General features: G+C 50.4%; 1 protein-coding gene across 3 annotated transcripts in view; it reads right to left on the bottom strand.

The window, feature by feature from the left end:
* Window positions 1-3,049: 3,049 nt before the first annotated feature.
* SH2D3C (SH2 domain containing 3C) overlaps window positions 3,050-12,146 on the bottom strand; it is a 32,631-nt gene continuing 23,534 nt past the window's right edge. For all 3 annotated transcript variants that reach the window (XM_004005619.6, XM_004005620.6, XM_027966417.3), the window contains 7 exons: window positions 11,048-11,172; window positions 9,050-9,585; window positions 7,977-8,092; window positions 6,826-6,997; window positions 6,138-6,249; window positions 5,561-5,767; window positions 3,050-3,697 (listed from right to left, as the gene is read on the bottom strand). In XM_004005619.6, coding sequence (XP_004005668.2) covers window positions 3,522-3,697; window positions 5,561-5,767; window positions 6,138-6,249; window positions 6,826-6,997; window positions 7,977-8,092; window positions 9,050-9,585; window positions 11,048-11,172 — 1,444 coding nt within the window. In that variant the 3' untranslated portion in view covers window positions 3,050-3,521. The remainder of the gene's footprint in view (window positions 3,698-5,560; window positions 5,768-6,137; window positions 6,250-6,825; window positions 6,998-7,976; window positions 8,093-9,049; window positions 9,586-11,047; window positions 11,173-12,146) is intronic.

The raw sequence follows: 12,146 nt of genomic DNA, 5'->3' as shown, positions 1-12,146 counted from the left end.
AATGACGGATTATGATCACCAAGGGTGACGTAACAACTGTAGCAAAAACTTGTGCGGTACCTTGTAAAGCGCCTTTTCTGTGCTCTCCCCACTCCCGCCTTTTTATATGAGAAAAGAGCGCTAATAGCTTTTGGTGAGTACCTATTATGTGCCTTTAACATATGGTGCCTTGTATATCTTGGGCTTCCCAGGTGGGGCCAGTGGTAAAGAATCCGCCTGCCAATGCAGGAGAGGTAAGAAAAGCGAGTTCGATCTCTGGGTCGGGAAGATCCCCTGGAGGAGGGCATGGCAACCCACTCCAGTATTCTTGCCTGGAGAATCCCATAGAAGGAGGTGCCTGGTGGGCTACAGTCCATGGTGTCGCAAAGAGTTGGACACGACTGAGAGACTTAGCACAAATGCATGCCCCTTGTATATCTTATGATAACAGTACCTCTCATCAGAGGGATGGTGATACTTCCATGAAGTACAGGCACATGAAGTGTTTTGGCTCACAGAGTAATCAATAAATGATTATTGAAAATCCATTATGGAACTTCCCTGATAGTCCAGTGGTTAAGACTCCGTGCTTCCACTGCACGGGGCACAGTTTTGATCCCTAGTAGGGGAAATAGGATCTCACAAAACCCTCGGGCACGGCCAAAAATATATATATTTATCCATTACATATGAAACATGACGGCCCCTTACCTAGCAGCTACTATGCGCTAAGTGCTTTAACAATAGCCCAAAGGGATCAGTTCTGTTATTGACCCAATTTTATTGAAGAGGAAATCTGGGCCCAGGAGGTTAAGCCCCTTATTCAAGGCCAGTCAACTAGTGAACTGAACCCAAGTCTGGCTGCTGCGTAAGTTCTAATGCAGTATGTTATTCAGCCTCTCTTGGTTTCATTCCACTCCCAGAGAAAGGCAATGCCAAAGAATGCTCAAACTACCGCCCAATTGCACTCATCTCACACACTAGTAAAGTAATGCTCAAAATTCTCCAAGCCAGGCTTCAGCAATACGTGAATCGTGAACTTCCAGATGTTCAAGCTGGTTTTAGAAAAGGCAGAGGAACCAGAGATCAATTGCCAACACCCACTGGATCATCAAAAAAGCAAGAGAGTTCCAGAAGAACAGCTATTTCTGCTTTATTGACTATGCCAAAGCCTTTGACTGTGTGGATCACAATAAACTGTGAAAAATTCTAAAAGAGATGGGAATACCAGACCACCTGACCTGCCTTTTGAGACACCTGTATGCAGGTCAGGAAGCAACAGTTAGAACTGGACATGGAACAACACACTGGTTCTAAATAGGAAAAGGAGTATGTCAAGGTTGTATATTGTCACCCTGCTTATTTAACTTCTATGCAGAGTACATCATGAGAAACGCTGGGCTGGAAGAAGCACAAGCTGGAATCAAGATTGCTGGGAGAAATATCAATAACCTCAGATATGCAGATGACACCACCCTTATGGCAGAAAGTGATGAGGAACTAAAAGCCTCTTGATGAAAGTGAAAGAGGAGAGTGAAAAAGTTGGCTTAAAGCTCAACATTCAGAAAACTAAGATCATGGCATCTGGTCCCATCACTTCATGGCAAATAGACGGGGAAACAGTAGCTGACTGAATTTTTCTAGGCTCCAATATCATTGCCTATGGTGAATGCAGCCATGAAATTAAAAGACACTTACTCCTTGGAAGGAAACTTATGACTAACCTAGATTGCATATTCCAAAGCAGAGACATTACTTTGCCAACAAAGGTCCATCTAGTCAAGGCTATGGTTTTTCCAGTGGTCATGTATGGATGTGAGAATTTGACTGTGAAGAAAGCTGAGTGCCGAAGAATTGATGCTTTTGAACTGTGGTGTTGGAGAAGACTCTTGAGAGTCCCTTGGACTGCAAGGAGATCCAACCAGTCCATCCTAAAGGAGATCAGTCCTGGGTGTTCATTGGAGGGACTGATGCTGAAGCTGAAACTCCAATACTTTGGCCACCTGATGCGGAGAGCTGACTCATTTGAGAAGACCTTGATGCTGGGAAAGATTGAGGGCAGGAGGAGAAGGGGACGACAGAGGATGAGACAGTTGGATGGCATCACCAACACAATGGACATGGGTTTGGGTAGACTCCAGGAGTTGGTGATGGATGGGGAGGCCTGGCGTGCTGCAGTTCATGGTGTCTCAAAGAGTCGGACACAACTGAGTGACTGAACTGAACTGAACTGAACTTGGTAAAAGTTTCATGAAGCAAAGGGCCCCAGACATTTCAAATTCAGTGACCAGGCTCCCCAGGCCTCAACCTACTGTGGGGTAGTGATGCACACTGCCCTCCTCCTCTGCCCATGGAATCAAGACAACTGCCTTCTAGGCCCTCCTCAAAGATTCCTGCCCCACCCACCTCACACACACACACACACACACACACACACACACACACACACACACACACACACACTTTTGGGGCCATATTCCCAAACTTGAAAAGAAGTGAGTAGTTCCCACTGTTGAGAAAAAGCAAGAACTCCCAGTCAGGATGCCCCCATTCCAGCCTTCCTCATTCTGCTGCCACGACTCAGGGAAAGTCCCTTCTCCCTCCAGTTCTGTTTTCCTCAAGGAAGCTGGAATCTTAGATTTCATAAAGCCCTTCCACCCCCAAACATCTGGGATGCTGGACTGTACATTCGGGTTCTGGAGGCAGGGAATGGGGAAGGAATGGGCGCAGGTCAGCTGTTCTCCTACGGGTGGGAATTAGCTATTTATCCCCCTTCTGGCCTGTGAGGAATGGTGATACTGCCGTGACGTACAGGCACGTGGAGTGTTTCGGCTCACAAAGTAATCAATAAATGATCACTGAAAACCCATTATGGAACTTCCCTGGTGGTCCAGGTGGTTAAGACTCTAGGACAGGGATTGGGTTTTGGTATTGGCTGTAACTCTGGCTCCTGGTACAATCTAGAAACGTGTCAAGTGCAAAATGAGTATTTGTTGAATGAATTGTTTCTACTTTTCACCTGAGAAAAGACACTTCCACCCCAAAGCCCCCTGAGAGACAGAAAAAAAAAAAAGAGTCATAAAAGTTTATTATATGAAAGAAAGAACATGGTTTCTATACATATATTTACAGAACAGACAGATGTATTTACAGCCAGAGGGAGGCCTTGGTGTCAGCCTTGGATTGTGGGCAGGGGGCGGGGGGGTGGGGGTGAGGGGAACAGATGCCCAGAGAAGAGTGAGGAGGTATAAGAAGCCTCCTGTGGCTCAAGCACAGGGCACCCTCAGCAGGAAGGGGAGAAGCAGAAACTGGAGGGAGAAACAGGGGTTCCAGTTCTTCCTGAAGGGAAGCCTGGTGAGTGTGGAGCAGGTAGGACGGAGCCCAGAGTCTGTGTAGACCCTGGAGGTGCACAGGAGATCCTGGAGTTGAACCTGGAATATTCTCAGGCTGGTCACAGTGTCCCTGGGGTGCTCTGGGGCAAGGTCTGTGCCCTTCTGTTCCCATTGCTGCCCGTAGCTGCAGAGGGGAAGGGTCCGTGGGGGTCACAGCTCGCTGGAGCGGATGGCAGGCTCCAGTTTGTGGGAGAGGGCAGTGAGGACCTTGTCGAACTTCTCATAGCGTCGGGCCTGGCTGCTGCTGGCGCCCTGGCTGCCCCATAGGAGGCGCATCTGGAACTCGGTGCTGAATACCTCGAGGAGCTCTGGCCGGGCCTGGAAACCTGTAGGGAGAGGCACGGGGTCAGGTGACCACCATCCAGCTAGGGAAGCTGGGGCTCCTACTTGGAGCCACCACATCCCTCAGGGCCCCATTCCAAGGGACCTCCCCCCATCTCTGCCAGGGATCCCACAAGGTTTGTGGATGAACATAACCAAGCAGTTTAACACCTGGTCTTTGTCCTTCTGTTCCTTGATAGTTCAGTTGGTAAAGAATCCACCTGCAATGCAGGAGACCTGGGTTTGATCCCTGAGTTGGGAAGATCCGCTGGAGAAGGGACAGGCTACCTACTCCAGAATTCTGGCCTAGAGAATTCCATGGACTAGTCCATGGGGTCGCAAAGAGTCGGACACAACTGAGCGACTTTCACTTTTCACTTTCAATAATTAAAAAAAAATATATTTCTTAATTGTGGCAAGTGGGTTCTTTCCCTGCAGCACACGGGCTCAGTAGTTGCGGTTTGTGGGTTTAGTTGCCCTGAGGGATGTGGGATCTTAGTTCCCCGACCAGGGATTGAACCCGCATCCCCTGCATTGGAAGGCGGATTATTAACCATTGGACCACCAGGGAAGTCCCTGCAATATATAATTTTTAATGATTAAAGGGACTTCCCTGGTGATCCAGTGGCTAAGACTCCACACTCCCAATGCAGGGGGCCTGGGTTCAACCCTTGGTCAGGGAACTAGATCCCACATGGCACAACTAGAAGATTCCAAATGCTGCAGCTAAACATCCCACAACCTACAGTGCAGATGGAAGATCCTGTGTGCCTTGACTAAGACCTGGTGTGGCCAAATAAATAAATGTAGATAAATAAATATTAAAAAACAAGAAAATAACCAGAAGATAAAATATCACTGCTAACTTGGGGTAAGATACTGGGTGATTCTTTTCTTTTTTGTATTTTTCTGTAAGCTCCAAAACTTGTCATAAGAAATATATACACATTCTGTATGTAAATGTAAACAAATTTTTGTTTTGTTTTGTTCTTTCTGAAGAAAGACAGGAAAGACGTATACCAAAACGACATTTACCAATCATCAGCTAATTGTTGGGGATTTGTTTTATCTGGGTTTTGTTCAGCTGTTATTTCCAGTTTGTCTACAGTGAACTTTTGTGACTTAAATATTGCTTAAAGAGGTAAAAGGTAGCTTGTCTGAAGCCATTATCTCTGTTTCTTCCATGAGAAGGCATTCTGTTTTCTGATTAAACTGAGAGCTCCTTGAAGACAGGGTGAGTCTGCCTCAGACCCAGGGTCCCAGGCCAAGTGCTTTGTAAACAACCTTGTAAAGTGGGCTTGTCAGGATGCCCACTTCACAGATGAGAAAGCTGAGGCTCAGAGAAGCGAAGATACACAGCTACTGTGCTCTTTGAATCATCTCTGTGTCCCCCAAGCTGACCTGGTGCCTGCCACTAACAATTACTTGTCAACTGCTGAATTGTGAAGAAAAGGGGTGAGAAAAAGAAGTCAGGGAGGGGTGGGACGAATTGAGAAAGTAACTGACACACGTACATGATCATATGTGAAATAGAGAGCTAGTGGGAAGTTGTACAGCTCAGGGAGCTCAACCAGTGCTCCGCGACAACCTGGAGAGGCGGGATGGGATGGGGAGGGAGGTGCGAGAGGGAGGGGACGTATGTATACTTATGGCTGATTCATGTTGTTGTAAGGCAGAAACCAATACAACACTGTAAAGCAATTATCCTACAAATTAAACAAAGAAGAAGTCAAGGAGACGGGGCAGCAAAGAAGGATGGGCAAATCTGAAGGGATGTTTGGAGGAGAAGGGAGAGCCAGTTATGCGGAGGGAGGCCCAGGCTGCACCATCAGCGGTGGCTTGCCCCCCAGATGCAACCAGTGACTCACCCTGCAGCTTGACTTCGGCATTGGTGTGATACAGGCCGCCATGGTGTGCCACTGTGCGGGCGGCCTCCAGGTGGGCCAGCACCACCTCTACGCCATGCTCCGTGCTGCCCCAGGGCTCAGGGCCCTCGGCGGGGGCCGTGTCACATTCCAGCAGAGTGATGAGCGGCAGGATGTGAGGAAACGTGGTGTTGCTCAGCGGGGGGCCTTCTGCAGGGAGGGAGGCATGGCGTTTAGAGGTCTCAGAGGAACCCACCGTCCACCAAGGTCCGGAAACCAAGGATTTGTTAGGGGAAGGGCCCTGCCTGAGGTCCCAAAGAGAGCCCCCAGGATTCTGACTCATGAGACAAACGCTCCCCTTTGGATTCCTCCAGCTGAACCCACTGCACCTTGGCCTAGCCCCGGGGTTGAGGCTGGACCTGGACATGGCACACACATTTGCCAGGTGCAGAAAGTGAGCGTAAGAATGGCCTGCACAGAGCTCAGTCAAGCCCTCAACATCCTCCCTACTGGGAGAGTCTGGGCAACCCAGAGAGGGCTGGAACCCATCCGAGGTCACACAGCAAGATGGGGGAGGTACCTTTGCCCTCATTGAGGCTCTTGAGGAATGGCTTGAGCGTCTTCTCATAGAGGATGGCACCCTCTGTGTGTCGCTGCCGCAGGGTCACCCATGTCTGTTCCAGCCGGGCAATCTAGGGAGATCAGACTATGAGAGAATAGCCAGGGAAGGGGCCTGCTGGGGCCACAGGCCAGTATGCTGAGCCAACACCCAGATGTGGGATAATAATTATTAGTATAATCACCATTCAGGTCTCAGGGACAGGGCTGATGGCTTTTCACAGGTCTCCCATGAAGTCCTTGCAACAACCCATTTTACATATGAGGGAACTAAGGCTCAGAGAGGACAATAAAGGCACTCCCCTCATGAGACTGCTTTAAGGAATCAGTGTTTGTAAGTACTCAACGTACTTTGTGCATAGTCAGTGCTTGCTAAACGCTAGCCACTTTATATTTATTCTTTCAACTCATATAATGTTCCTCAATCATTTTACAGGTGGAGAAACGGAGAGCAGGGAAAGGGAAAGACTTTATTTGGAAGCAGGTCAGCACCTAGAGGACTCAGTTCTCCCAGTTACTGTCACCAATGCTGCCTAAAAGGTCCTCAAGTTCTTCCTGATTCAATAGACAGCCGTCCCAAAGGGACAAATATCAGGGCTCCTCGCAACAGAGACTAGCTTATGTCCAGTGCTACGTGGGCCCCTCAGTACCTGGGCCATATCCAGGGCACCCATGACCGCAGCAAAGCTGAACATGTTGCCCATGGTCCCTCGAAGCTCGGCTGCCAGCTGGATGGTCTTGTGCAGGAGCGCTGCCCGCTCCTCAGCAGAGCCCGTGCAGCCCAGGATGTCCACGGCCAGCATGATAGACATGGTGTGGAACCTGTTAGAGCGGCCGGGTCAGAAGGGCGGGGCCAGGGATCTAGGGTTGGGGTCCCTGTGGTTGGGCACCGAGGGGCGGAGGATAGAGCCAAAAGTGAGAGGTTGTAACCGGTCAATGAGATTAGGGGGCGCGGCCAGAGTGTGGGCGGGGATAAAGCAAAGTTAAGGGGTTCTGATTGGTCAGTATAAGTTAGGGGCGGGGACAGAGACCCTTGAGCGCCAGGCTGAGGACCGTGTGACCGATCAGCGGAAATCATCGGAAATCATTCGACAGAGCTGTTCTAAGAAAAGAAAGAAGAGAAGCCGGAGCTGATGAGCGGGCCAAGGCTCACAGATTGTGGTCGGTCAAGAGGATACAGAAAGTGAATTCAGAGATAAAGGACTCAGTCTTTGGGAAACCAGGATTACTTGGAACTGGATAAAGAAAGCTGAGCACTCAAGAATTGATGCTTTTGAACTGTGGTGTTGGAGAAGACTCTTGAGAGTCCCTTGGACTGCAAGGAGATCCAACCAGTCCATCCTCAAGGAGATCAGTCCTGAATTTTCATTGGAAGAACTGACGCTGAAGCTGAAACTCCAATACTTTAGCCACCTGATGCGAAGAACTGACTCATTTGAAAAGACCCTGATGCTGGGAAAGACTGAAGGCGGGAGGAGAGGGGGACGACAGAGGATGAGATGGTTGGATGGCATCACCGACTCAATGGGTATGAGTTTGAGTACACTCCAGGAGTTGGTGATGGACAGGGAGGCCTGGCGTGCTGCAGTCCACGGGGGGTTGCAAAGCGTCGGATACGACTGAACGACTGAATGACTGAACTGACTGAATGAACTGGATATCAGAAACGATTGGTCACTGGGATAGGGGGCGTGGCTATGATCTGGGGTGAGAGACTGTGATTGGCCAATCGGCCACAGTAAAGAGCAGCGAGGTAGTCCAGGGGGTTGGTTCCCGGTGAGTCCCATGTGCACGCGCTTACCTTTCCAGCAGGTCTAGTCGTAGCTGCCGGCCATGGGGGAGAGTGAGCAGCTCCATGCCCCAGCGGACTCCCATTAGGGTCTGCATCTCCTTGGTAACGCCCAGTATCCTAGCAACCTACAAGGACGCCCAGAGGGCTGATTAATTTCCTGTCAGGGCTGGCCCAAGCCATCTGGGAGTCAGAGAGCTTTATCTAGCAGGGCAGCCTGGCTGGGAAGCCGGCTTTGAATTCCAGGTTTATGACTAACCCTCTGACATGGAGCAAATGAGTTTCACTCTCCCCATCTATGAAACGCAAGATAAATGGGAAAATGCCCAGTGGGGTCTGACATGTGCCAGAGGTGCCCAGGACACTCTTATTCCAGAAGAAATAAGGTCCAGGGAGGGAAAGGGCTTGTCCTACATCACACACTGGACCTAGAACCCAGGGCTTCTTCCTTCATGCCTAGCACTCTTCACAGCGCCACATCTCAGCACTGTTTCTTGTCTTTCTTCTTGAGCTCAGAGACAAGTGTGACCAAATAATCAGTGTTCCCCTCCCCAATACGCACACACACACACACACCAAACTTCAGAGGGAGAAACTGAGGCGTAGATCAAGTTAGGGTCCTTAGATGGGCAGGATTCATTCAAAGCAAAGGCTCAGGCATTAACAATTTATGGACCTAGACAATGAGTTTTGTCCACTAGGTGGGTGGGGGTGGGGAGTCCAGCCTCTTATAGTCCCTGGACCGGCCAAACTGACTCTCACCGAGCTCAAAAAGTGTCCTAGGGAGCCAGACACCACTAGTTTTCAGGACTCCTCAGTTCCAGTGCCAAACTGACATCTGGAGGAAGCAAGAATATCTCCGCTTTTGCTTTTTTTTTTTTTTTTTCCAAGGGGAAAATGGGAGCCCAGAGAGGTAAAGTGCTTAGTCAGAGGCACACAGCGAGTAAAGGGCAGCCGTGAAGTTAGGATCCAGGACCAGTCGCTCTACTTAGGGATGTGGGGGTCAGCTCCTCACCACCCTGACCCCTGTCCCAAAGCCAAAGGACAGAGGTATACCCCTGCCCCAGTGCGCACCCAGCACCTACCAGGCAGTCAACCTTGGTGACGTGCCGGGCCAGTGTCCGGGCATCGACCTCTGCCAGCAGCTCCTTGACCTTACGCAGGAGGCCCACCTCCAGTGGCCGGTTATCCTTGGGGATCAACAGTGACTGGAAGGTAGCCGGGTTAAAGGAAGAGGTGGCTTCCACAACAGGGACTGTGAAGGTTCTGCCCCAGTCCCCTTCGGGGGCCCCATTTTCTGACAGTTCCTTAAGCTTTTCCCCATAGCTTCTGGCCTGGCGGCCAGAGGCTTCAGCTGCCACCCACTCTCGGCTGCCACGGACAGGAGGCTGGAGCTGGCAGTAATGGCCAGAGTCCGGGTCACTGTAGCTGCTGAGCGATGGTGATGGGGAGGCCTTGCAGAGGGTGTGGGAGGGGCTGGAGTAAGGGCCCTTGTCCGACTCCCCGTGGGGCTTTGGGGCACTTCCGGGACACAGCTGGGGTTCGCTGGAGCGGCGCGTGACAGGGGAGGCGGGCAGCGCTGTGGCGGAGGGGGCGGCAGGGGCGGCGTGGACACGGGTCACTGCAGGGAAATAAAGACAGACAACTAGTTACCATGACTCCCTAGCCAGTGTGGTTCCCCCACCGCTTTCCCAGAGGACAAGCTCCACCCACCCTACAGGGCTAATATCCTACCTCCCTGCACCCAGGCCAGGCCCAGCTGACGCTGGCACATTGACCAGCCCTCAGTGATATTCTCAAATTCCCTGGACCCCGGGGGGTCAGACTTTCTTACCCTAAGGCTGCTGCAGCCTTGGGGAACCACTGAGCTACTTGAAGGAGCTTTCTGTGATTCAGAGAAGCTAAGCACTTGCTGGAGTTCACTGTGTGGAATCATTTCTCAATGAATTAATAATAAGGATTTATTGAGGACATGTGTTCTGGGAGCTGGTGACATGCTGGAGCTACACCGGTCAAAACAGTAAAACCATCATCCAAAATTAGAGGTGATGTTTATTGAGTTCTAACTGCCTGCGAGATCCTTCTCCGCCCCTTAATCTGTTTAACCCTCTCAACATCCTGTGCATGAGTACTTTTATGATCCTCATTCTACAGATGAGAAAAGTTAGACTCAGAGAAGCCAGCTGACCTGCCTAAGGTCACCCAACCGGCAAAGGGTAGAGCTGGGATTCAAAACCAGGTGTCGAATCCTCACTCCTGGGTACTTCCCTGTGCCACATTGCTTAGAAGTTGTCCAATAAATAATTTGTGGCACAGCGTCTTAACATTTACACTCAGCGGTGTTGTTTGGAAGGCAAGTTGGCAGTTACGACAAGCTGGCGGGCCCATGGTTAGAGAAGAATTTGTGACAACCCATATGGACAGCTACATGGCAACAGGGCATTTCCCAGCAAAGGTTCCCCTGGGCTGACCCTCTGCACGCTTTGCCTGCCATGTGGACAATATGTGGTATGGCCTGTTGAAAACATTATTTTTTTTCTTCCAGAAATGAACATGTTTCATTCAGTAGTGGCATGTTTCTACAGTAGAAATAATTGTATTTTTTAAAAAGTGTACAGTGCTCTCTGCTTTCTGCTCAATTTTGCTGTGAATGTAGAACTTCTCTGAAAAGATCTATTTAAAAGAAAAAATAAATAAATAAAGCAAGCTTGACCAGTCCAGTTGAATCCCACCATTTGGAATCAGGGATACATTAAATCCCAGGCAATACAGGGCCTGGTCAAGTGGCTCCTCACTTGTTACCAGACTCAGTAACATTCAAGAGAATGCATGGAAACCACATCCACGGTGCCTGGTATCCAACAGGGACTCAATGAATTGTTGCAGAATGAACCAGCCATGGCTATGTTTTGCATGTCAACATGGATCGTTTTAGTATCCACTGTTGCAGGGCATGTCTCTCAGATAAGAGGAAGAAGCACACAGGATCAAACACTGTAATGGAAATCGTCAGACAGTGCACATGTGGGCACACGAGGCCACTCCCACCAGACCCCCCATGTGCCCCCCTCCACTGGCCATACCGGTACTATAGGCAGGGGAGCTGGGGCTCTCGGAGATGGGAGACATGGGCGAGTGCAGGTCTTGGATCTGGTCCATGCTGAGTGCACAGTTGCGGATGGATTCCCGAGGGTGGGGCAGTGATGTGCTGTGGAGCAGACACCTTCATGAGCAAGGAGCCCAGAGGTCAGGGTCCTCAGCTAGCATTAGGACCCCCACCTCTGCCTCCATCCTAGATCTGCTGAACTTCAGAGGCAGAAAAGGCTTAGAAATGATCACATCCAACCTCCCACCTGGCAGGTACAAAAATTGAAGCCCAGAGGAGGAAGGACTTGTTCAGTCTACAACCTGTACAACTGTTCTCTTCCCTGGGAACCTTGCCCCCAACTTGGAGAATGGCCTGGGGAGAGAGGTTAGCAAGAAAGATGGCCAGGCCAAGGGAGCCAAACCCACCATCCTGGTCTCTCCTCACTGATCCCACACTATTACTCAGGATGCCTTGGGCACACATGGCTTATAGATCCTGGCACTGTTTTATCACTGGTTCCAAACCACAGGCCAAGTGGTTACTCCCCACAGGGTATCCAACCAGCAGTTCCTTGGCTGACAGCACGCAGTCCAGGCCCAGGGAAATGGGACCTATCGAAGTGCTGAAGCAAGCACGTGAGTGCTAAGTCGCTTCATTCATAACTGACTCTTTGTGACCCTATGGAATGTAGCCCGCCAGGTTTCTCTGTCCATGGGATTCTCCAGGCAAGAATACTGGAGTGGGTTGCCATTTCCCACTCCAGGGGATCTTCCTGACCCAGGGATCGAACCTGCATCTCTTATGTCTGCCTGCATTGGCAGGCAGGTTCTTTACCACTAGCACCACCTGGGAAGCCCCAAAAGATGGCACGTCTTGCTGCAAACAGCAAGGGAAGCCATAGAAACTAGGGGCACAGACTTTAGAGTTGTGGACCTGGGTCTGAATCTTGGTCCTATGACTCTCTAGCAAGCAGTTACCCCTCTTCAAGCCTAGTTCTCATCTACAAAGTGGACAGGAGCCACCTCCCAGGGGGAAGTGGGAATCAGGATGAGAATAGCATCAGGAGAGGGCCTGGTGCACAGTAGGGCTTCAGG

This window comes from Ovis aries, chromosome 3 (assembly GCF_016772045.2).
Source record: "Ovis aries strain OAR_USU_Benz2616 breed Rambouillet chromosome 3, ARS-UI_Ramb_v3.0, whole genome shotgun sequence".
NCBI classification, from domain to species: Eukaryota; Metazoa; Chordata; class Mammalia; order Artiodactyla; family Bovidae; genus Ovis; species Ovis aries.
Note: the sequence above shows the minus strand (reverse complement) of the source record. Positions and strands in the feature narration are given on the sequence as shown.